Below are 22,625 nucleotides of genomic sequence, written 5' to 3'. Positions count from 1 at the left end.
CCATAACAGTTCAACATTATTTAATTCATACCAACAGACACGAAAACATTTTAAGAGACATTTTTGATATATTTTTCATATGGTTCTGAGTTATTTTTTCCCTTTCCCTTTAGTCTCACTTTGACTCTTAAATTTGGTGATTAAGAATTAGATACATTTATCCTCTGAAAGTAAACTAGACGTTATTATATCAGTAATTGGAGAAATTCTGTCATAGAATTTAGAGTAATTGTACTCTGTGAAGCAAACTTTTGTAATTTACTATTCTGTGAAATGCTTTTATGTTAATTCTGTCAGAAGAAAGTTTATGCCAGCTACTGTTTATTCTCTGATAGTAAGCTTTCGGAAGAACTTATTAAATCTAATGTATAGAAGAATTGACAAGTTTAGGAAGCCTGTTATTTTACTACATGAAACATTCATAAATAATGAAAACTACATTTATTTCCTTAGGAATTTCATATTACAGATACAAAACAGAGGTCTGTCTTTGCAGGAGAGACTACTGAGAAATGGATACATTTTATTTCTTTCAGATCATGTGCTAAAATCAGTGTGTTACTTTGAGGGAGAAAAGCATGAAATAAGGACTTTTTCCTCCTATTTTAATTGTGCATGTGGGGGTTGGTGGTGGTTGGAAGTGATATTTGCGAAGACGGCATGATCTGTTGATGTTTAATCTAGGCATTTATTGCCATTTAGAGTTGGTATGGTCTTGGATTATGGCAAAATTACAAGACAGGCTTTAAACGTGTTATAGGAAAGTATCAACTTTGTCACTTTGCCTGCTGTCTAAAGCACACAACTCTCCTCAGCAACAACAGTGAACACCTACATTTAGATGATGGCCAGGCACCTCAGTTGTGAGTTGGGTTGTCATACGGCTGCTGGCAAAAGCTTAGCTTAAGAGCTGATATTCCTATGACCTAGTCCAAGAGAGTGTTACCCATTCTTTCCCTTGGGTTCCTTGAACTGATCCCTGTGCCAGATGTCTTCAGATAACCTTTGTTTAAAGAAAATAACTCCTATCTTCTCAGTGAAATAGATGTCTTGGTCACTTTTTGGGTGAGAGGTGAGGAGAACTCTTGTGGGAACTTGAAGATAAAGTGAACTGGGAATGAGTTAAGCATTGAGTTGAGTCATGGATTCCCCACTGTAAGGGGACACTCTTTGGGTGGAGCCATGAGCACTGGCTCATCTGAGCTGGTCATGATGTTAGTGGGATGCTGGAAGCATCATGCTATGCCAGCATGGAACCCTTAGTTGATGGACCGTAAGGGACTTGGGGGAGGGGACTACTGGGAGAGATCCTAGGATAGCTGGAGTAGTGATGGAGGCCAGGGTCTTGGGGGTCTCAGGAAGAAATTCTCTACCAAGAGGTGTGGGAGTATTCTAAAATGTTAGCAACTGGGATGGCCAAACCTGTGTATACCCACATGACTGGGTGAGCTTTCCTAAGGAGAAGGTGGAGAAAAGAAGAGAAGATTTAGGATGGATCCAAAATAAAGAACATTTAGTGCCAGAGAGAATATGAGAAATGTTCGAAGGAAAGGTAGCACCACAAAATAGTGAAATACTTAAATGTGCTCTGTCTTCAGAATCAAGCCTTTGTTATTTAGCAAAAGAGAACATCCCGGTTTCCTTACTTGATTTTCTCACTGCCCCACATGCTGGAAGAAAGTTTTCTTGTGGGTACATCCCACCCACTTACAGAACCCTTAGACCAGCTTCTCCACAATGTCCCACTAGCCCCTCTACATTCCTATTCTAATGACTCGAGGACTTCATTTATAGGTATGATCAAACATAAAAGATTAATAGATGTTCAAGAAAAAAACATAAACATGGAAAAAAAAGAACCACAAAATCAAAACTTATCATGAAGAAAACAGAAATAAAGCAAGGAAAGGAAGAATATTTTTTTTAAAAAAATGCACTAGTTGGGGCACCTGAGTGGCTTAGTCAGTTAAGCATCTGCCTTGGGCTCAGGTCATAATCTCAGGGTCCTGGGATTGAGCCCCACGTCGGGCTCCCCATTCATCAGGGAGTCTGCTTCTCCCTCTCCCTCTCTCTCTGTCCCTCCCCTCTGCGCATACTCTCTCTCTCAAGTTAAAAATAAAATAAAAACTTTTAAAAAATAAAATAATAAAATAATAAAAATGCATTAGTGATATCCTTACAGAGACTTGAGCAAATATTGCATCATATAACACAGAGAGTTTGCTCTGAAAAAGAAGGAGCAGAGAAGTAATTCCTAGAAATTAAAAATATGGTTTTTTAAGATCAAAGTACTCAGTATAAGGGCAGAACAGTAGAATGGTCATATTGAAGACTTGAGTTCACGATATGGAAGGAAAAGTTAAATAAATCTCCAAGAAGATAGAATAAATATGAGGAGAAAATATTGGGGTAATGAAAAATGGAAAAAGAGATCTAATATTTGTTAATTAAATGTTTAAGAATGAGATAAAATGAAGAAGAAAAATAGAAAAAAGTATATTTCATTTTGGAAAAAAAAAACCCTTTGGTTTTAGATTCAAAAGGCCCACCTAAAATTAAGTAGGAATAATAAAACACACCTAACATTCTTGTGAATTTGAGAAATTTATGAATTCTAGAAATGAAGAGAGAAAATACTAAAATTTTTAAGAAAGATAAACACTAGAGTTACCTACAGGGATAAGAAAAAGATTTCTCAGCTGCAGCATATGCAAGTTAATAATTATTTAATAAAAGCTAAGGGAAGAGCCTTTTTAAACTCTCATCTGTACCGAGACAAATTATTTATCCAGGAGTAAAGGCGAAGTAAAGACTTCCAGCGATGCAAAGATTCAGAAATACATCCTCAGGGGCTCCTGGGTGGCACAGCGGTTAAGTGTCTGCCTTCGGCTCAGGGCGTGATCCCGGCGTTATGGGATCGAGCCCCACATCAGGCTCCTCTGCTATGAGCCTGCTTCTTCCTCTCCCACTCCCCCTGCTTGTGTTCCCTCTTGCTGGCTGTCTCTATCTCTGTCAAATAAATAAATAAAATCTTTAAAAAAAAAAAAAAAGAAAAAAAGAAAAAAAGAAAGAAATTCTTTAAAAAAAAAAAAAAAGAAAATACATCCTCAGATTTTATACGATCACATGCTCACACTTTGAAAAGAAGCAACGACTGACTTCCTTCAGCAAAACAAGGACCACGAAGTAGAAAGATGAAGGATAAAAGAAATAGTGATGACAATCAGAGATAACAACAAAACTTGTGATAAAGTTCCTGGGTGGAACCGACCCGCTGATTTGTATGGCACCCAACAGCATGTTGATGTGATCTTTGCCATCAGCAGTGTGGTGTCAGAGAGGAGGAAGGAAGTAAAGGTTACATTATGACAAGGTGGGCAGTCTGCAAGCAGCTAGGGCTCCCAGCACTGGAGGTCATGAGATTTGACGGTGCTGATAAGAGTGCTGGATGATAGAACACCACGTAGGAGAGAAAGCCAAGTGGAGAGAGAACTGAGGGAGGTCCCAATTGGGGGTCAGTGGAAGGGAGAACGGAGGAGTCAAGGGCAGGAGAACGTGAGCACGCTGGTGATGGCTGCATAGTAGGAGTAAAGAAGCGAGAGCTGGACTCTGTTCTTAGCTGAGAAAGAGACGATGGAGTTTGTGCCTTCTCTCTGGAGGCACATCATGAGGGTGGGAAAGTGTTTTCTTCATGGGACAGGGCTAGAAATAGAAGCATCCATGTTCAGAGTATGACATACTGTAGCTTGCGATTTTAAATACAGATCATTTCCTGGGGGTGACAAGGTCATTGATGGGGTTGACTGATAAAAGGTTAAGACAAGTGTCATTGGACTTGTGGAGGTCAGGAGTTGTAGGGATGAAATGGCTAGAGGCTGTTTTACAGTTGTTCAAATCCCTTAAGATGATAGCAGGAGTAGGGATGGATAGAAAGATAATGAGTCTGGAGTCAAAGTCTTTGGTAGATGTTGGGGGGCCGGTGCAGGGGAGTGCCTAGAAGTGAGTAGGTGACTTGAATACATGTACAGGATAGAATGGCTAGAATGGCACACGCCCTTATGAGAGGAAGGATTTTGCACAGCAGTAATGGCTTGAAAGGGGCCTAGGAGTCCTTGCTAGCCCTGTAGACAAGAAAAGTGGGAAAAATAAACAGCCTCCAGTGAAACAGAAAAGCCACTCAAGTTTGAAAAGTCATCCAAGAAAATCAAGTTTGAAATAAGTCAAAAGGGTAGAAGTGTCTGCAAAGAGATTAGAGATAAAAAGCGCATCTGGTTGGAACTGTTTTAAAGGTGCACGGAGAAGATTTTAGAGGGAAGTTGCCTGGTGGTGGAAGGCAAGATGGAGTGGACAAGGTGCTATGGACAGGCAAGAAAACAGGAGAGGCTAGAGAACTAAGGGGCTTGCCTGTAGTGGAGGACAGGAATACAAGGTGTAGCATTCACTGCCTCAAGGTTATGTTTTAAACTTGAACTTAGCTGGCTGCTGAGCCTGCAGGTGTGCGGGAGGCTCTTTTTACTGCCTGCTTTGGGGTGGACCAAGTCAGCTTTAACATCATGAGCAGAGGCTCTCTCCCACTCACTCATCTTCACTTGAAGAGCCCCGCAGCTCTCCACGGCGCCCCCCACGCCGTTGTTGGCTGTGCAACAGTAGATGCCATCGTCACTGTCTTCCACGCTCAGGATGGTGAGGAGCTGCCCGTTCTCGCGAATGCTGTACCGGGTGTCAAAGAGCCTGCAGGTCACAGACAGCAGTGGCAGGTTAGGACCTCCTCTGTGATGTTTTTCGGCTATGACTAACTGATCAAAACAGATGACTTGTCAATGGAGGAAGCAGATTAAAAGCAAAAGGAAAGTCGAATGCGTTCTGAATAATAGAATAACCTTAGTTGGTAATAGAAAGCTAACAATGCATCCTAATCTTCCCTATGCTCCAGTAATCAAAGCACCACTGAGTCCCTCCAACATGCTTTCAGAAGGTGGTATCTGTTGATAAGAACAAACATAAAGTTTACTTTATTCAGCAAAGTATTTAATTACCAAGATACATGAGTTTTCTCCCCATAGTTACTGGAAAGTTGCGGCCAGGGAATGAACACACCATGTAAATGTGACCAGTGGGAAGAACTAAATATTTATAGAAGTGCCTAACAATTAACTGAGCATTCATTATTAAACAAATATTTGTTGAGTGCCTGACAAGTGCCAAGCACAATTCTAGTTCCTTGGAATATATAAGGAAGCAAAACAGCTTCAAACTATAAAAATAGATGTTTTGCATACATTATCTCATTAAATTACATGCTGTTTGTTGGGAAGGGAATTAGGGAAACAGAAAAATGTGAGGGGAAGCATCAACATAAAAGTGGGTTTTATGACCAAATAAAGATTCTTTATGCAAAATGTATACATTAGGCAGAAAAATGTTCCCCCCAAAATCCACGTCTTAATCCCCAGGACCCGTAAATATGTTACCTTACATGGCAAAGGGATTTTACAGATACCAAGGGTCTTAAAATAGAATATCATGGCTTGTGCAAATTGGCCCAGTGTAATCATGATGGTCCTTGAAAGATGGTAGAGGGAAGCTGAAGAATGAGAGGAGCTGCGACGGTAGCAGAGGGCAGAGGGATGGAATTGCTGGCTTTGAAAGTGGAGGAAGGGGCCAGGGAAGGCAGGTAGCCCTCTCGAAGCTGGGAAAGGCAAGAAATCAGATTCTTCCCTGGTGCCACCAGGAAGAATGTAGCTCTGTCAACACCTGGATTTTAGCCCAGAGAGACCTATTGCAGACTTCTGACTGCCAGAACTGTAAGATAATGAATCTCTATTATTTTAGGCCACTAAGTTTTTGGTCATTTGTTACAGTAGAAATAGGGAACAAATGTGAAAACAAAAAATGGGAAAGAAAGTGATTCTTGATATTCTACTCTCAACAGGTGACTGTCATCCTGGAGAGGAACCAAAAGACGTGTAGTCAGTTTTGGTCTAATGTGACTAAGGATAATGTAATCACTGGGTAGTTCACTAACTCACAATAAATAATTGTGGCAAGCCATGATACTCCCTCTCACGTAATTTTGCTGATTTTGTTTTGTTTTGCTATGTGTAAGTGTTCATGGAAAAATATGAACATTGGAATATTTTACAGATGTGCTTGTGGACCAAGAGTCTAGCCACTCTGTGAAATACAAAGTGTCCAAGATTTATAAGCTGTTGCATCGTTGTTGCTTAATTAGAGTAAATTCCTTGTGGATTGTGAGGAACACTCAAGTATTTATAATTTTTAAAATAGAATTTTTAGAACAGTTTTAGATTTATAGAAAAATTGAAAAGATAGCACTTTCTGTATTCCTCCCTCATGAGTCTCCTCTATTGTGAACATCTTTGATTAGTGTGGCACATTTGTTACAATTAATGAACCAATATTGATACAGTATTAACTAGTTTCTGTAAGTCTTAGTTTATTCAGGTTTGTTTAGTTTTTACCTAATGTCTCTGTCTGTTGCATGATCTCATCCAGGACACCAGATTACATTTATTTGTCATATCTCCTTAGGGTCTTTTTGACTGCAACAGTTTCTAAGACTTTCCTTGTTTTTGATGACCTTGACCGTTTTGAGGATTACTTATCAAGTATTTTGTAGGATGCCCCTCTACTGGACTTTGCCTTATGTTTTTATCACGATAAATCTGGGTTTGTGGCTTTTGGGAGGAAGTTCACAAAAGCAGAGTGCCATATCACGTCGTAACAAGGGTATGCTATCAATGTCATTTCCCACAGTTGATATTGACCTTGATCACCTGGCTGAGGTGGTGCTTGTCAGGTTTCTTCCGTGTCCAGGTATTCGTTATTCCCCAAAGGACATCGAATATACTTTCAAAATGTAGTTTCTTCCTATCTTACAGATTCTTTGACTAACAACTAACTATTCAAACCTATAGCTCCATTTACTTCTTATTTATTTGTAACATTTTTGCCTTATAATAAAGGGAAGATTCAAATGTACTAAGTGATTTTATTCACAGTATTACAAGCCAAGTTGGCATGAGCTTATATTTATTTACATATAAATAAATATATATGCATAAATATAATATATATATTCTAATGCTGATTTTCTTTGTGTAATTAAAAAAAACTCTTTCATTGTCCATTTCTCCATCTCCTTATTATGTTGAGAGAGAAGCATGAGAGGATCACAGTGCCATATTTTTTAAAGCTATTTATGATACAGGCATTGAACTTCCTTCCCAGACAAGTTGGAGGGCTGTGGCGGGGAGGGTAGTGTTTGCATATCGACCTTTAAATACTGAATGTTGACTACCTAACAACTATTATAATTTCAAAGTAGGGAAGAATATAAATATGTCAATATATATGCAACAGCTATAATGTAATGCAAATCTATCTAACTTCTGTGATAACTTCACAGATTCTTTTCCGACCACTGTGATTCATAATCCATATTTACAATGAGGTTTTTCTGTATTATTTAAAAACATTATTTTATTTATTTTACTATAGAAGACAAAGACATAAATAACAGATAAAACTCATGAAAATGTGAAGCATATAAATCGCAAAGCTAACAGCTTAGGAGATAATGGCACAATGACTCATGTTAGAGGGAGACAGGAGAGTGAGTTGTGAAACACAGGGAGAGCTGGTAAGGTGTGTTGAGTGTAGGCAGTAAGTAAAATAGCAACCTGCCAAAGATTGATGGAATAGATAGAAAATATGATGGAACAAAGAAGAGTATGGCTTCAAGTAGAAAGGGATGGAAAGACAAGTTTATAATCATGCCCCTCTAGACCAACATCTCTGTCACCCCTAAATCAAGCACCCATTGGTGACATAAAATGTGGTCTCTTGAGGCACCTGGTGGCTTAGTCAGTTGGGTGTCTGATTCTTGATTTCATCTCAGGTCACAATCTAGGGTTGTGGGACTGAGTGCCATGTCAGTCTCCGAGCACTGGGCATGGAGCCTGCTTTAGATTCTCTCTCTCCCTCTTCCCCTCCCTGCTCTCTCACTTCTTCTCTTTCTCTTAAAAAATAAATATGTGGTCCCTTTATGGTCCCATGCACTCTACCCAAGAAACACACTTAAAATCCATTGCTGTTCAGCAGGCTCATTGGCAAGCTAGAGTCGTGGCCAGGTGTGCTTGTGTCTCTCCAAAGGAGCAAGGATATGTTAGTAGCTTCGGGTGTCTTCTGCCTGTGGGCTCAGCCTCCACGCTGGTCCTTGTAAGAACACTGCCGTGGGGAAGTCTGAGGCTCAAGAGAGACTGGACATAGAAACACTGAGTGAACCAAGGTTCCTAAGTACATTAACTTATCGCATTTCTTTCCCCTTGTCTCTATCTATGTATTTTACATGGATTTGATCAACTGTATTTCAAGCATCTTATTTTGAGGCTTCCTCTTCCAGGACTTTTGAAATAGCTTGCTTGGGAGACAACCAGAAGGTGATAACAGCACAGGGTTCTTTCCCACATTACAACATGTATCATAGAAGGAAACACTTAATTTCATTAGGGTTTAGTGCAAATAAAGACATAATTTTTCCTCATGCAAGTTCATGGACCTCCGTCTATGGATACCAGCGTAAGCACTCTGGCCCTAGTGCAAAGGTATATTGCCTGCTGGGAAGCCAGTGGTTCCCTTCCTTACAGATTTTTTTAGAGTGTTTTTGATCAGATAACTATTGTAAATGAGGAAAAGATAGCATGACCTTTTCATGTCAAGTGGGAATTTTATCTGTTGGAGAGGCTGCCTCATTATATATCAGGAGCCCCTTCTGACTTTCAAAAGAAAAAGTTACGGTGACCTAGAGGTCAGGTTCCTAGACAACATATACTTTGTTTTATTGGGATAGTAGAAATAGAGGAGATAAGTCTGGTCCCTGTTAATTCCCCAGCATGTCCTGAAACATGTGCTCTGTGCCCCCAGACCTAGGATGCCATGGTGTTTCCTAACAGGGTCCTGGAAATAGCCCAGATGTCCCCATGTCAATGAAATCTCTCTTTTGCTTTGGGCAATTCTCTTAACCTCACTGATGTTCGGATCTTACATGTATAAAACGAGGACATTTACATTTTTCATATTCTAGAAGGGGAGCTTTTGTACTACCAAGAGCTGTGATTCCATTTATGACAAAGTTAAATTGCAAGGCAGCAGTGGACCTTCTTACCAGAAGAAGGCAGAATACGTACTTAATGAGAATTTTATTTCTGGTCCAGGAAATTTCAGGCTGGGGATAGGATTCCACTGCACACATGAAAGTAGCCACTTCTTCAACTAAGGCATCTACTGTTTCCAGAGGAGTAGTGATGACAGGAGCTACAAGGAGAGGAGACAGCAGATGAGAACATTCTAGAATGCTGTTTACTAATCCTCTGTGAGCAGTCAGAGGCAATGACTACCTGAATGAGAATTATATTTACCCATAGTAGAAAGTTGCCCAAAAGGAAGGAAGATCTTACGTAGAGTATTTTGTTTCTACTTTAAACGAGGTATTTGAGAATCGAAAGAGAAGGCTCTCAAGAGAGTGGGAAAGAATTTATTTTATATAAGTAGGGGCAGATCCAGGGTTTGTGAAGCCCAAAGTTATGTAATTTGGGTACACACCTTGAGGAAAAAAATATAAAATTAGACATACAAAATATCTGTGGCCACCCAACACAAATCAGCTTGAAGGGAAGTATGACTAAAGGGAATCAGAATGAAAAGAGGTCTTAACAATTGTTTAAAAACAATTTTTTTGGGGGCGCCTGGGTGGCACAGTGGTTAGGCATCTGCCTTCGGCTCAGGGCGTGATCCCGGAGTTCTGGGATCGAGCCCCACATCAGGCTCCTCTGCTTATGAGCCTGCTTCTTCCTCTCCCACTCCCCCTGCTTGTGTCCCCTCTCTCGCTGGCTGTCTCTATCTCTGTCGAATAAATAAATAAAATCTTTAAAAAAAACCAAAAAAACAATTTTTTTCTAGATTTCATAATAATATATGTTCATATGAACACATTGCTAGAACCCACTGACGGGTTTAGAAGGGCGCTCCTGCAAACAAAAGATTTTAAAGCCCAAGCTTCATCAGATTTGCAAAGAATTCATATCTGCATGTGAGTAGATTAGAAAAAGACTCAATACGTAAAAAGACAAAATACCCAAATAAAAAATGGGCAAAGATCCGCATAGACATTTCTTCAAAGAATTTGTATAAATTTCATTTATGTTGGAGGCACAAGCATGTGAAAAGATGCTCGATACCATTAGCCATTAAGGAAATGTGAACAAATCACAGTTAGATACCACTTCACATCCACAGCAAATCTGGGCGAGGAGGTGGAAAAATTAGAACCCTTGTGCATTGCTAGCGGGAATGTAAAATGGTGCAGCTGCTGTGGAAAACAGGATAGTGGCTTCTCAAAAAATTAAGCCTAGGATTACCATATGATCTGGCAGGTCCACTTCTGGGTCTATACCCAAAAGTATTGAAAGCAGGGACTCATATTTATACAACTGTATTCATAGCAGTGTTATTCACAATAGCCAAAAGGTGGAAGCAAACCAAGTGTCTATCAACAGATTAACAGGTCAACAAAATGGGCATATCCATACAGTGGAATATTATTTGCCAAAAAAAAATGGAATGAAATACCAATATATACCACAACATGGATGAACCTTGGAAAAATAAGCTAAGTGAAAGAAGCCAGTCATAAGAACAACGTACTGTAGGATTCCATGTATATGAAATGTCCAGATGGGCCATTCTGTAGTCAGAAAATGCATGAGCCACTACCTAGGACCGGGGGAGAGGATGGAGGGATTGGGGGTGATTGGTGGCTTAAAGGACACAGGATTTCTTTTAGGTGTAATGAAAATGTTCTAAACTTAATTTTGATAATAAATGCACAACTCTGTGAATCGTATACTTTAAATGGGTAAGGTGCGTTGTATTTGAGTTATATCCCAAAGCTGGTTTTGTTTTTGTTTTTGTGTTTTGTTGTTATTTTGTTTGTGTGTGTGTGTGTTTGTTCCACAAAAAGAAAGACAACAGGAAGAGAGGCTGTAACATGGTCCTTTCCCTCCTTCTGTTCCCCTGTGAAATGAGGGTCACCTGGATTATAAGAGTTAGGAAGACAAAGAAGTTAAGAAGGATGAGAGCAGGGTGGGAGCGGGATTCACCCTTCTTGAATTCTTAAGGAAACCTATGAATCCACCAAAGCAAACGGGGTGGGGTCCTGGGCATCTCAAGGGCTAGATGGTGTGGCAAAGTGCCAACACCTGTATTTGGGTGAGTCTGGAAATCTACCCCATTGCATAATTTTATTTAAAATAATTATCACTACCAGTTTGTTATCATTATTATTATTTATCAGAGATTTATTTACTGTTTTCCATGTAGCAAGCACCAGGTTCAGTAGAAGCAAAAAGAGGTGTAAAACCCATCTCTGCTACAATCTAGATAATAAACGATCAGCTATAATAGTCAGTTATGCCTGCTCTCCTGGCACAGTTATTTATTTTTTTAAAGATTTTATTTATTTATTTGATAGAGAGAGAGACAGCCAGCGAGAGAGGGAACACAAGCAGGGGGAGTGGGAGAGGAAGAAGCAGGCTCCCAGTGGAGCCCGACGTGGGGCTCGATCCCAGAACTCTGGGATCACGCCCTGAGCCGAAGGCAGACGCTTAACAACTGAGCCACCCAGGCGCCCCTCCTGGCACAATTATTAATGGTGCCCCCTGTCCTCCAAAAGTGCCTGATTTTGGACAATAAATTATATGGTCATTTTAGTTAAAATGCACGGTACACATGACAACCAAGTAAGTGGTATGAACAGTATTTTAGGTGCAGGGTAGGGGGTGATAGCCTCATGAAACACCTGGAACAGCATGGCGCACTGGGTGTTATACGCAAATAATGAGTCATGGAACATTGCATCAAAAACTGGGGATGTACTGTATGGTAACTAAAATAACAAAATAAAAATTATAAAAAAAAATAAGAATGCAAGCCTTAAAAAAAAAAAACAAAACACCTGGAACAAACTGGCACATTGGCCATTAAACATGCATCCACTATCTAGACAAACCTTCTTTTTTCAGTAAACTCAGAGACAAACTCATGGGCCGAGAGTAAGGGAACATGGTGCTTACAAGTGTCCCACGAGGCCCACATCTTCCTTCTTAACGTTGTTCTTTTCTTAAGATCCAGTTCAAGCAGCATCTTCTCCCAATTTCCCAGACTTGCTCGACAGAGCCAAATGCCCTTTTCCTTAACCTTAGGTCATCCTGCAAATGTCACACTTACAGCACTTGTCACACAGACGCTATTAAAATGATCTGTTTATGTCTTTGTCCCATACTCAATTATAAAAACCTTGAGATTTGGGGCCAGGGACAATGTCTTAGACCTTTTTCCATCCCCCGGGTTAACACATTGACTGATGTGATGTTTAAATGAACTGTATGTCTGAGGCCTTTATAAAAGGCATTTTTTTTTTAAAGGTAGAAAGAGAATAGATGGAGATGATAATAAAACCACCACAGAGGCTTTTCAGGAGGATTCATTAAGTGAATATATGTGAAGCATTTAAAATTGTCCTTTGCCCATATGGAACACTGTGTGTTATTTGATTTGGTAATTTAGAAGGAGAAGCCTGAACAATTCAGTTGTTGTCCTGGTCTCTGGATGACTTGCACATTTACCATTAATATTTACTTCTGGGAATCTCTCCCAAGGAAATAATCTGAAGATGGAAAGGCACATAGATGACCTTCACTGTACAAAACAGATTCATTGTAGTAAATTGTACTAATTGTGCTGAAGTGGAAGAAAGTTCTGGCACCCAGTTTTGCCTTCTAGCTGCGCTCTGCGGGAGCTGGCTGGTACTGGCTGGCTAGATAGAGCCAAGTGTTAATTTTTCCAGAATTTTGTGACACAATTGTTAAATAGAGCCATTATTAAAAGCTAAATTATATAAATTTAGGTGAGAGAGGGTGGCTACGCTTGGGGTGAGCAGAGCATAACATAGAGAGAAGGTGAATCACTCTGTTGTACACCTGAAACTAATGCTAACATTTTGTGCCAACTCTACTCAAGTTAACAAATTAAAATTAAAAAAATTATAATTAAATAAATCATGTCAAAACCAAAATAATAATACTCAAAATGGATCGCTTCCTAATTATTTTACTACGTTGTACTATTACCTATGCTCTTGAGGTAATTTGCATTCAATGTAAGTGCAGTAGAAATAGTATGTAAAGGCATATGCTACTGCACATCTCTTCCCAATTCAATATTTGTCATGAGCTTGAAATCGATTGTGGTCAGAGTATTTACACTACAGAAATCAACAAATGCAACAAATGAGGGCCTTTCCTTTTGTCTCAGAGAGGTGGATATTAAACATATATCAGCAACTCTTGCCTAAACAGGGTATTATTTACACAGTCCCTGCAAATGGTATTTTGAAGAGTGTCGATAGTATAGAATATACTCATGCGTTCGTGGTAAGAAGAAGCGGCAGGTAGCAGAACTGCATAAACAGTCTTTATGATACCTAGAAAAAATGGAAGAAAATATACCAACACGTGAACGGTCTTGAAGTCGGGGTGATTTTTTTCTATTAAAGCTTTTCTCTATTTTGTATTTTCAAAATCATTCTTCATGGCCATGTATCGTAAGAAAATAAACTTGATTCATTAGTTACTTCTCACTTGATACTTCCAGAGTGACAGAGGTAATAGACATACTATTAATATTTTTACAAACTGTTGAGATCAGTTAAGATCAAGGAAGTAAATGTTACAATGTCTTGACATTTATGGAGACATACATGAGGTTTTATGAAGAACTTTATTATATTAACACCTTCCCATCATGTACAGTGGCATGGTAGGGTCATGTTTGACTTTGTTTTTTTAATAATTTTAGCATCCAAAATTAAGAACCTACCATGGGCCATGCATTACACTTTTCATTCATTATCTCATATATCACAACAAACATGAAGGGAGATACTGTTATTATTCTCATTCACAGATGAGGAATGGGGGCCAAGAATGCCTAAGTAACTTGTCTAAACATAATGAAAGTAGTAAGTGATAGAGCTGAACTTCCAGGTGAAGGTTGGTTTAAAGTTCCTATCTTTTAACTCTAAGCTATTCTACGTTGTCAGCAATACTATTCACAGACAGAGGAAAAATAAGATTTACATTAATATCAATTTAGATAGGCAGGATATAGTTGGCTAAGTTCACTTTGCCCATCTTTCAAAGTTATCCAAACAAATCCACTTTCAAATTATTACAAACAAAATCACATCGTTGTATTTAATGATATTTGTTGACTCAGCAGACTGTCTCCTGTTTACTTTCATTCTCTTATCCAGCTTTCATCTCAGCTGGAGTCTGTTTAAACTAGGGCACTATTTCTTCCCTCAATCCAAGGACCACATGAATAACAAATGCATGAAAATGAGCACAACACTTTCCTGTACCCAAAGAGTAGCTTAACTTGGATCCTAGCTGCTTCTTGATGAGAAGGACGTGACATACCCTTTTATGGGCTCGACCACATGGCCATTGCCATACCAGCTTCTGGTTGAATAGCTGTTGATTAGCACGACCAAATGATCGCATAAACCAAGAAGCCAGGTGTATTTGCTCCTTTCTGTTTTGGTAAAATTAGAAATACTCAGACTTGGGATATATTCATGTTTTTTTTTTCCTAACATCATGAATACAGTATTGTTCTTTCAGTATGAGAAAACACTTTAGGTGCTGGAAAATTTTCAGATTCCCCAAAGAAAGAGGGTATTCAGTATTGCTCATCATTTGGCTTATCTTAGAAACGGACACATTTATTCTACTGGTGATATAACAAAATGCAAGTTATTTTTTATGATGATGCCTTTGGAGTTTGTAAACTTCATCAGTAATCTCAGTCACTTATTAATGTTGTATCATTCTTTCTTTGTCACAGAACACACTTTTGGGCCTTGCCTTCAGGAATGGTACTGGGCACAGGCCAGTGGGAGTTCTGGGTCAGGCTGTTAGAGTATCCGAAATTGCCTCTCCTGGGGAAATTCACTTGGGTTAAGACATGGTCTCACAGGGCCCCATCTAAAATGTGCATGTTACCCAAGAGTGAACAGTTCCCCCATCATTGACAGTACTTAGCATAGTATGTGACGTTATATGTTGAGCACTACTATGCACTTCTTCATGTTACAAGGAAACAGGCTCACAGAGACTCTGTGCTGTCCCTAAAGACACACAGAAAGACATCGGCGACTAGGAAAAGGAACTTCATCTTAACGTTCTCTTCCAGGCCTTAAATGTCCTCACTTCACTGCCTTTGTTGTTCAGCCTAGACTGCACGGTATGTTGCCATATAATCTCAGCTCCCTTACTCTCTAGTCCTTTAGCTGCACTGACCCTGGGGAGCACCAACCTTGAACTAATCCAACCAGCTGTCCTTGCTGCTCCTATGTGCATATAGTATTGTTAGATGAAGTGAAACAGTGGTGCAAATGAAGGCCACGACAGAGGCTCAGTCCCCAAGCCCAGTTAGGTCCTCAGCATGGCCCATGTAGTTCTTCTGCATTCTCTGGTCTTCTCCTTCGCTCACTTTCCTGAGTGGGGCCACATCCTTTGGGTCCTGTACTCACCCCTCACTTGTCCTGTTCTCCCATGACCTCAAGTCCTGTTTCACTGAGAACTTGCCTACTACTCTGGAAATGTGGGAGAAATCTTGACATTTCTGCTCTTTCTTCCTGTTCTCTAAGGTCAATAATATTTAAAGCAACTGTGTTTCCCCAAATACGCAATGAGTTGCTTTTTCAATGCACGTCAATATTCATCCAGGACTCGGTGTCCTGGATTTCAATGACAGCTGTGCCTGTCCTGACTTAGTCATATGTTGAATCTGTGAATCCTATCTTTGTGTACATACGATTTAGAAGAGGAAGTTACTCAAATATATCTGAAGATAAATCACTTAGACTCAGAAACTTCTAGGTGTGGGAGTAAATGGGGTAATTTAAAAAGTGGAGTTTGGACAGGAGTTCTTTGTGCGTATTAAACAAACTTCGTGCTGCTTACATGAACTCTTATACTCCTACAGACTTTAAATCCCACTGCACACTTAATATTCCCTGATAAAGCACTAAATATTATTGAAGTATGTAGTTAAGGTGAGTATTCAGTGAAACATTCATTACTTTCATATATGAAGGTTTGTAAATTTCTCCTACTTGGGGGTTACAGTATTGAGCTCATCACTGAAAGTATTACTAGTTGGAAAGATTCAGAATGAGTGACATTTCCCCTTGTCTTTGAACATTGGGAATCTCAAGCTAAAATTAAAACTAAACTATTAATTCCACAAAGTCTGTTATTAATTTTATTGAGGAAATGGTATATGGACTGTTAGGAAAGAATCCACTAAATACTCTTGCACTATTTAAGATCTGTCAGTCTATTTGGTAACACATTATTGTGCAGATTCCTTGCTTCATTCATGATAAAGGACTTAAGACAAAGGTATCCACCTAAAAAACTCTTTTTATTCTCTGTCAAGAATAGAGAAAATAAGTATGAGAGAGTTTGTGTGGAACATCTTTATTACTTTTCGTAGTATTAAAATAATAGCATATTTTTGTGGTTTTTGTGCCAGTATATTCCATGAACTCTGACATTTAAAATTTTAAGGACTACATTTTTGTGATAATGTTTATTCTCAGAGCAGGTGTGTGTAGTTAATGGATGTTTGTTCTACTAGGCCTGGTATTCTTGGCTAGGGTTGGTGTTAAGTTCATACTAGTTTAAAGTTTACCATAAATACAGTAGACTGGGCAATTATCTTTACATCACCATATTTTGAATTTTTCAAAATAGAGATAGTGTGCATTTGAATTAAGGGCTTTACCTGTAAAGTCTGGAAACTATAAATCAGTTCTTCCTAGAGTATAAATTAGGAGTTGTTTATGTAGAGAGCTAGGTTTTTTTAAATGCACTGAGTCCTGATGTGAACTATCAAAATCAATTGTTTTGCTCCTTATGAGACTGCATTTTAGCAAATTTTAGTGTTTAACCATGTCGTTTTTATGTAACTTTGTGGTTTAGAATACTGCAAATAAGACTTACCACAATCCGTAAGTGTGAACATTCAGGTGCTACCTTACCGGACATCCGTTGTATGATCCGGAAGTATTAAAATAATCTGAAGCCAATGTTAAGTCTTTCTGTCTATTATTAGCTGTTTGAAAAGATCTAGATTCTTCCTTATCTGGAGATACCCTACAATAATAGTTGGTGATTAAATGTTTAAGTACATCTAAAGATACCTTTCTGCTTTGTGTAAGATAGAAAAGGAAAACAAAACAACACAAATCTACGAAATCAGATTGTTTGTGAGGAAAGCTGTATCTCATTAGCAGTCTTGCCCTTGTGGCTCCTGAAATTCTAGTGAACCACAGAATCTAAAGCTACATTTTCCATCTGCATACAGACACTGCCTTCACTTATCCACACAATACAAACGTGTTCAGTTCTTTGGGAAAGTAATGTAAAGGGGACATAAGTAATTGAGAGTATCATAAAACACAAAACTCTTTTTACTGTAAGACAGTCTGAAAACTCTTTAACTGATATCATTCAATCTTACTTGTGTCTTCAAAAGAATTTCAACGAAGCCCTCAGTCACTTTGCAAGTCACATATTTTCCTGTCTTTCTTCCTGATTTGAAATACGTTAGCCTCAGTTTCATAATACACTGGCCAAAAACCATATTACTGTGGACATTCTTGCTACTGCAACAGGTGTCTGTCAGTTTCTTAAGTTGCTTTCCTTTCCCTGAGGTGGTGTTATTTCCGGTACATTCCAAAGACTCTGAAAAAAAACTCTCACACTCTCTTGCCAAGCCAAATCATGCCTCCAACCTCAAAGTTAGTGAGAACTCATTGTCTTCAGGCTTTTATTATATAGGCAAATTGTGTGAGTCTTTCTCTAATTCCAATTTTTAGGAACTAAAATATTTACTAAGAATTTTGCAAAACTGAAACTGAAAATGGAAATAATTTTTGTTCAGAAGCAAACAGTCTGGACATCTGGGAGTAGGGTTGATTATATTCCTGGCAAACCTAATGTGAAAAGGTTTTCATTATCCATTTAGACCACCCTGAAGTTTGACACACACATAAACAAAACGGACCTTGATAACTTGCAGTCTACCTGCTGATGTTTCTCTACAAGTGAGGGCTCCACATTCACTGTGTGGCTAAATTTTTTACTGCAGAACTTAAGCGGTGGCGGGGGGGGGATGCCAGTAGAAATGAGACCATCAATCCACTGCTTATTTATACAGTTTTCTCCCTCTCTGTACACTGCACCCTACTTCACCAAGTAACACCCAAGCCCACCATCATATGAATCGGTCACGATCGGAGCGCGCACACACACACACACACACACACACACACACACACTCTAGAACTATGATAAGGCAACAAGAAGACAAGATTCCTGAAACAAACCTTTTGGAAGTTTCTCAGTCCCGCTGAAGGCAACCAAAGTAAGAATATGTACCAGTGGAATGTTGACGAGCTCTCTCATGATTAATCCAGGCTCAGGCAGGAGAAAGTTCCTTCTGGACAATGCAAGGAAAATGCCCCCACAGTTTACATTTTAAAGCATAGTGGGTTACAAAAGGGTCGTCTGCTGATGACTGTTTGTGTCAGCAGCTCCACAGGCTCTAAGTATAATCAGGAATTCTCAGACTTGGCTGTAGTGATGGACATGGCCAGCTGGTGAGTATCCACTTAGGCCAGTAATGCAAGTGTAGTGCTGGAGGAACAAGGGAAAGAAAATCCCTTTAGAATCCCTTTTAAGACAGTGGCAGAAGGACAATACCAGATGCCTTTGCAACCATCACCGTATTCCCTGAGGTATAGGTTTCCTGATGTGATTCAGTTCACCACCTCTCCGCACTCACGCCAGAACCCTGGGTGTATCTAACTGGGCTCCTCCCCATCTCTCACCCCACCTCCTACTTCCAGCCCATTACCAATTCCTACAGATGGTACCGACGCCATATTCCTGGATTTCTTCCCCTCCATTGATTCCAACTAGTATAACACTATCCCAATCTCCTTTCCAGACATTCGCCTTCTCTGAGTGATGGCGATAGCGTCGGTCTGTTCTCACCTGTGTCTTATCATCCTCTAGTCTCTTCTCAGATGGGCTGTCCTGCTCCAAAGCCTTCTGTGGCTTCTCGCCACGTAAAAACCTATTCCAACCTCTCCACGATGACAAGGGAGGCCTTGCGGGACCCTGCCTATCTCACTAGCCTCATCTGTTGCAATCCCAGCCTCTATTTTAATATTTAGCAACCTGCCATAAGTTCCTGCATACAGCTTTCTTCCCTCCATGAGTTGCTCATGCTGTTCTGCCCGCCTGGAAAGCTTTCCTCTTCTCTGCACCCAGCTAACATCTCAGCTTGATCATCGTCCCTCCTGAGAGCCGTTCCAGACTCAAAGTCCCATATCTTCCCAAAGTTGCATTGGGTTTGCCTCCTCTGGGCATGCACGTATCTATGCTTATGTCTGTCTGTCTGTCTTTCTATCTATCTATCTATCATCTATCTATCTATCTATCATCTATCTATATCTTTATCTCTATATCTATATCGTGCACATCTCTATCATTGCGCTTACACCACACTGTTTTAAGATATTTTGCCTTGTGTTGATATGCCCTCATTCTTTGGCTTCATGAGTCCATGGAGTTGGCAGCTGTGGGATGTCAGCCAGTCACATTCCTTGCAGCAGGTTCTCCTGAAGGTGCACCGCCACAGCTTCCAAAACATTCTACTCTGCGAATTGCCTTTTCCCACTGAACAATCTGTCTTGGAGATTTCACCGTGCTAACACATACCTTACTACCCATTATTTCTATTGACAACGTAGTCATCTGAAGTATGGATATATGATGCTGTGTTTACTCCCCAGCAGTGTGTGTGAGGCCCCGTCTCCCCACACTCTCATCAACATTTGCCTTTGAATTCTTATATTTGAGTAGAGTAAAAATGGTATTTCATTGTTGTTACTTACATTTATTTCACTGAATACTGTTGGTAAGGAGAATTTTTCATATTTGTTATTCATTTTCCTCTTCTGTGGCTTTTGTTTGTTTTCCTCTTAGGTCATTCTTCTTTTTCTTATTTATAGGAGTTTTTAATGTATGCTTGCTATAAAAAATTTGTGTCATTTGTTATATACATTGCAAATATTTTCCATGTGGAACACCTTTGCTACCTAACCATAGTGATTGATTCAGAAATGGGCTTATAGCTCATACTGGCCAGTCCAAGATCTTGTATTTTCCTGGACCTAATGAAAAATAAACTCTTCCTTCTTAGATCAGCACCTGTGAAGACCAGGTAAGCCAGGGCTGTCGGAAGCTTTTTTGCTCCATGAATAAGAGATTATGTGCAAAGCCATATGAGTGTGAGTGCTTAAACTGCAACCAGAATAATGCTAATGCAATTTTAATAGAAGAGAGAGAGATTTGATGAGGTTTCTGTTGAGAATATCCTATGAATGCTGCATATTTCATGGAAAATTTGGATGTTAGTAAGATGAGCATATATTTTATGTGAAATTTAGGAATCAGCAGGATGAACGGTGTGGCTACCTGTCATTTCCATAAGTAACACTAGGGAAAGTACAGGGTTCTGAAAATTTGGTTGACTCTAGATTTGTGAGCTAAATTAGTACCAGCCATCAGTGACGGGAAGCCCAAGGTGAGCCCCTGAAACAGCCTTCTTCCTTCAGATAACCAGGGAGAGGACTTGCGAAGGAACAGTCTTCATCCTCTTTCCTCTAAACTATAGAATGAGCAGTGATGGCACCTGTTTTGAATCCAGTAGGAACTGTACCCTCTAGACGAGTCACCCCAGGGAATTATCTCCTCCTTCAAATTCCACCATGACCCATGTCTCAAGGCGAGCACAGTACCATGCAGTGCTAAGGGGAGACAAAACTCTGTTGAGGGAAAATTCAAGCTAGTATTTGAGGGAGAGTGCTGGTTCGAAATGAACCAGTTATTGGCTGAGTGAAGCCCACTGCAGCAGATTCCAAAGTGTGGCAACCAGAGGCTGCCAGCCAATTATATTCCTTGCAGCAGCTTCTTGTAGCCCGGATACAAAATGGCCTTCCATCCTGCAATGCCAGCACATCTGTTCCTTACACTAGCAGGCTTATTCAGCCACAGAGGGTGAGACCGGGTGCCACTCTTTGACGACTTCTTCAGGGCATGAGGAGAGCATGTGGGGCTGATGGCTAGTCTTCCTTTTAATAAAATACAGTCAGCTGCCAATGAAGCTTGCCTCACCACCTCTGCTGACTTTGCTTCTTCATCTCAGAAGCTGGCCAAAACTCCCGGGAAGGAGGCTCAAAGAGTAAGTAGCGCCGTTCTGAGCCACATCTTGACCTAGACACCGGCATTCAGCTGCACAGAAGCTGATGACACTAGCCCCATTCCTGCCGGAGTCAGCACGTCATCACGTCACCACGTTAGTGCTTCTGGTTTGCACCAGGCTCTCATACATCTGGTGAAGCTTGGCAAAGAGCCCCTTCTAATTATCACAAAGGGCCATGACCTAATTCTCCATCTCAATGGTCAGCAGACAGTGGGTCATGAATGCCACATGGATTTCCCTTTCCAGAAAACTCCTGGGGAGTCAAAGAGATAGTGTGGGGTTGTATTTTTAAAAATGGATAGGATCTCCCATGAACTGTTAGGATAGTGATTAGAGGTGCATCAAGAGGCCTACACCTTATGAGATTGGAAAGGACTCTTGAAAGAAGATGTTTGTTCAATGAATTAATGCATTATACCGAATACCTCCTGTATGTGGAGGCTTAGCAACAGGCAGTGGAGCTTAATGTCTGGTGAGAGAATGAATAATAAAAACTACATAAATAATTAAATTATCATCTGGAGACATATGCTATACTATAAAATTATATAAAAACTGAGCCTGAAAAAAAAATGAGGCTGGCCTAGTTGGAGAAGCAAGAAATGCTTCTCTGAGGAAGGGCCACTGAGGCTCAGCCCTGCAGGATGACTAAAAGTCAGATGGCCAAACTCGGGAGGTGTGGGCATGGACTCAAGCAGTGGGAGAAGAATGTGCAAATGGCCAGGGGTACAGACGACCACGATGGGTGCTGTGACAGATGAAAAAAGTCAGTTTGTTGGGAGTGCAGGAAGTGAGGGCAAAAGCTGCAGAGGCAGATAGGGGAGGTCACTCGGGGCCTTGTATGTCTCAGTAAGAGCTTCGTTCTAAGAGCAGTGAAACACCATGGGAATGTAGATTTCCACGAAAGCTACAGAAGTGAAGCAGATGGGCTGAGGGGAGCATGTGGAAAAAGAGGAAGCCCTAGAGCTGAGCCATGGAACATTCCAACATTTCAAAGTCAGTGAAAGAAAAAGAGTGACAAAAAGAGATTAACACAAAGCAGCTAGGTAGGTAGAAAGAGGATACTGATAGAGTATCACAAAAGGGAAGGGAAGAGAAGAGAGCATTTCCAGAAGGAGAGCAGGGAGTATGTTGAATGCTGC

The 22,625-nt window shown here is 40.1% G+C and overlaps 1 protein-coding gene across 4 annotated transcripts in view; it reads right to left on the bottom strand.

Moving 5' to 3' along the window:
* The window catches only part of MUSK (muscle associated receptor tyrosine kinase), an 88,627-nt gene extending 69,898 nt beyond the window's left edge, over window positions 1-18,729 (bottom strand). For all 4 annotated transcript variants that reach the window (XM_019796724.2, XM_034664248.1, XM_034664249.1 and 1 more), the window contains exons 1-3: window positions 18,539-18,729; window positions 9,210-9,336; window positions 4,580-4,731 (exon numbers count right to left, since the gene is read on the bottom strand). In XM_019796724.2, the coding sequence (XP_019652283.1) occupies window positions 4,580-4,731; window positions 9,210-9,336; window positions 18,539-18,617 (358 nt within the window). In that variant the 5' untranslated portion in view covers window positions 18,618-18,729. The remainder of the gene's footprint in view (window positions 1-4,579; window positions 4,732-9,209; window positions 9,337-18,538) is intronic.
* Window positions 18,730-22,625: the final 3,896 nt, after the last annotated feature.

This window comes from Ailuropoda melanoleuca, chromosome 7 (genome assembly GCF_002007445.2).
Source record: "Ailuropoda melanoleuca isolate Jingjing chromosome 7, ASM200744v2, whole genome shotgun sequence".
NCBI classification, from domain to species: domain Eukaryota; kingdom Metazoa; phylum Chordata; class Mammalia; order Carnivora; family Ursidae; genus Ailuropoda; species Ailuropoda melanoleuca.
The sequence above is the reverse complement of the archived record's forward strand: the minus strand, read 5'-3'. Positions and strand labels throughout refer to the sequence as shown.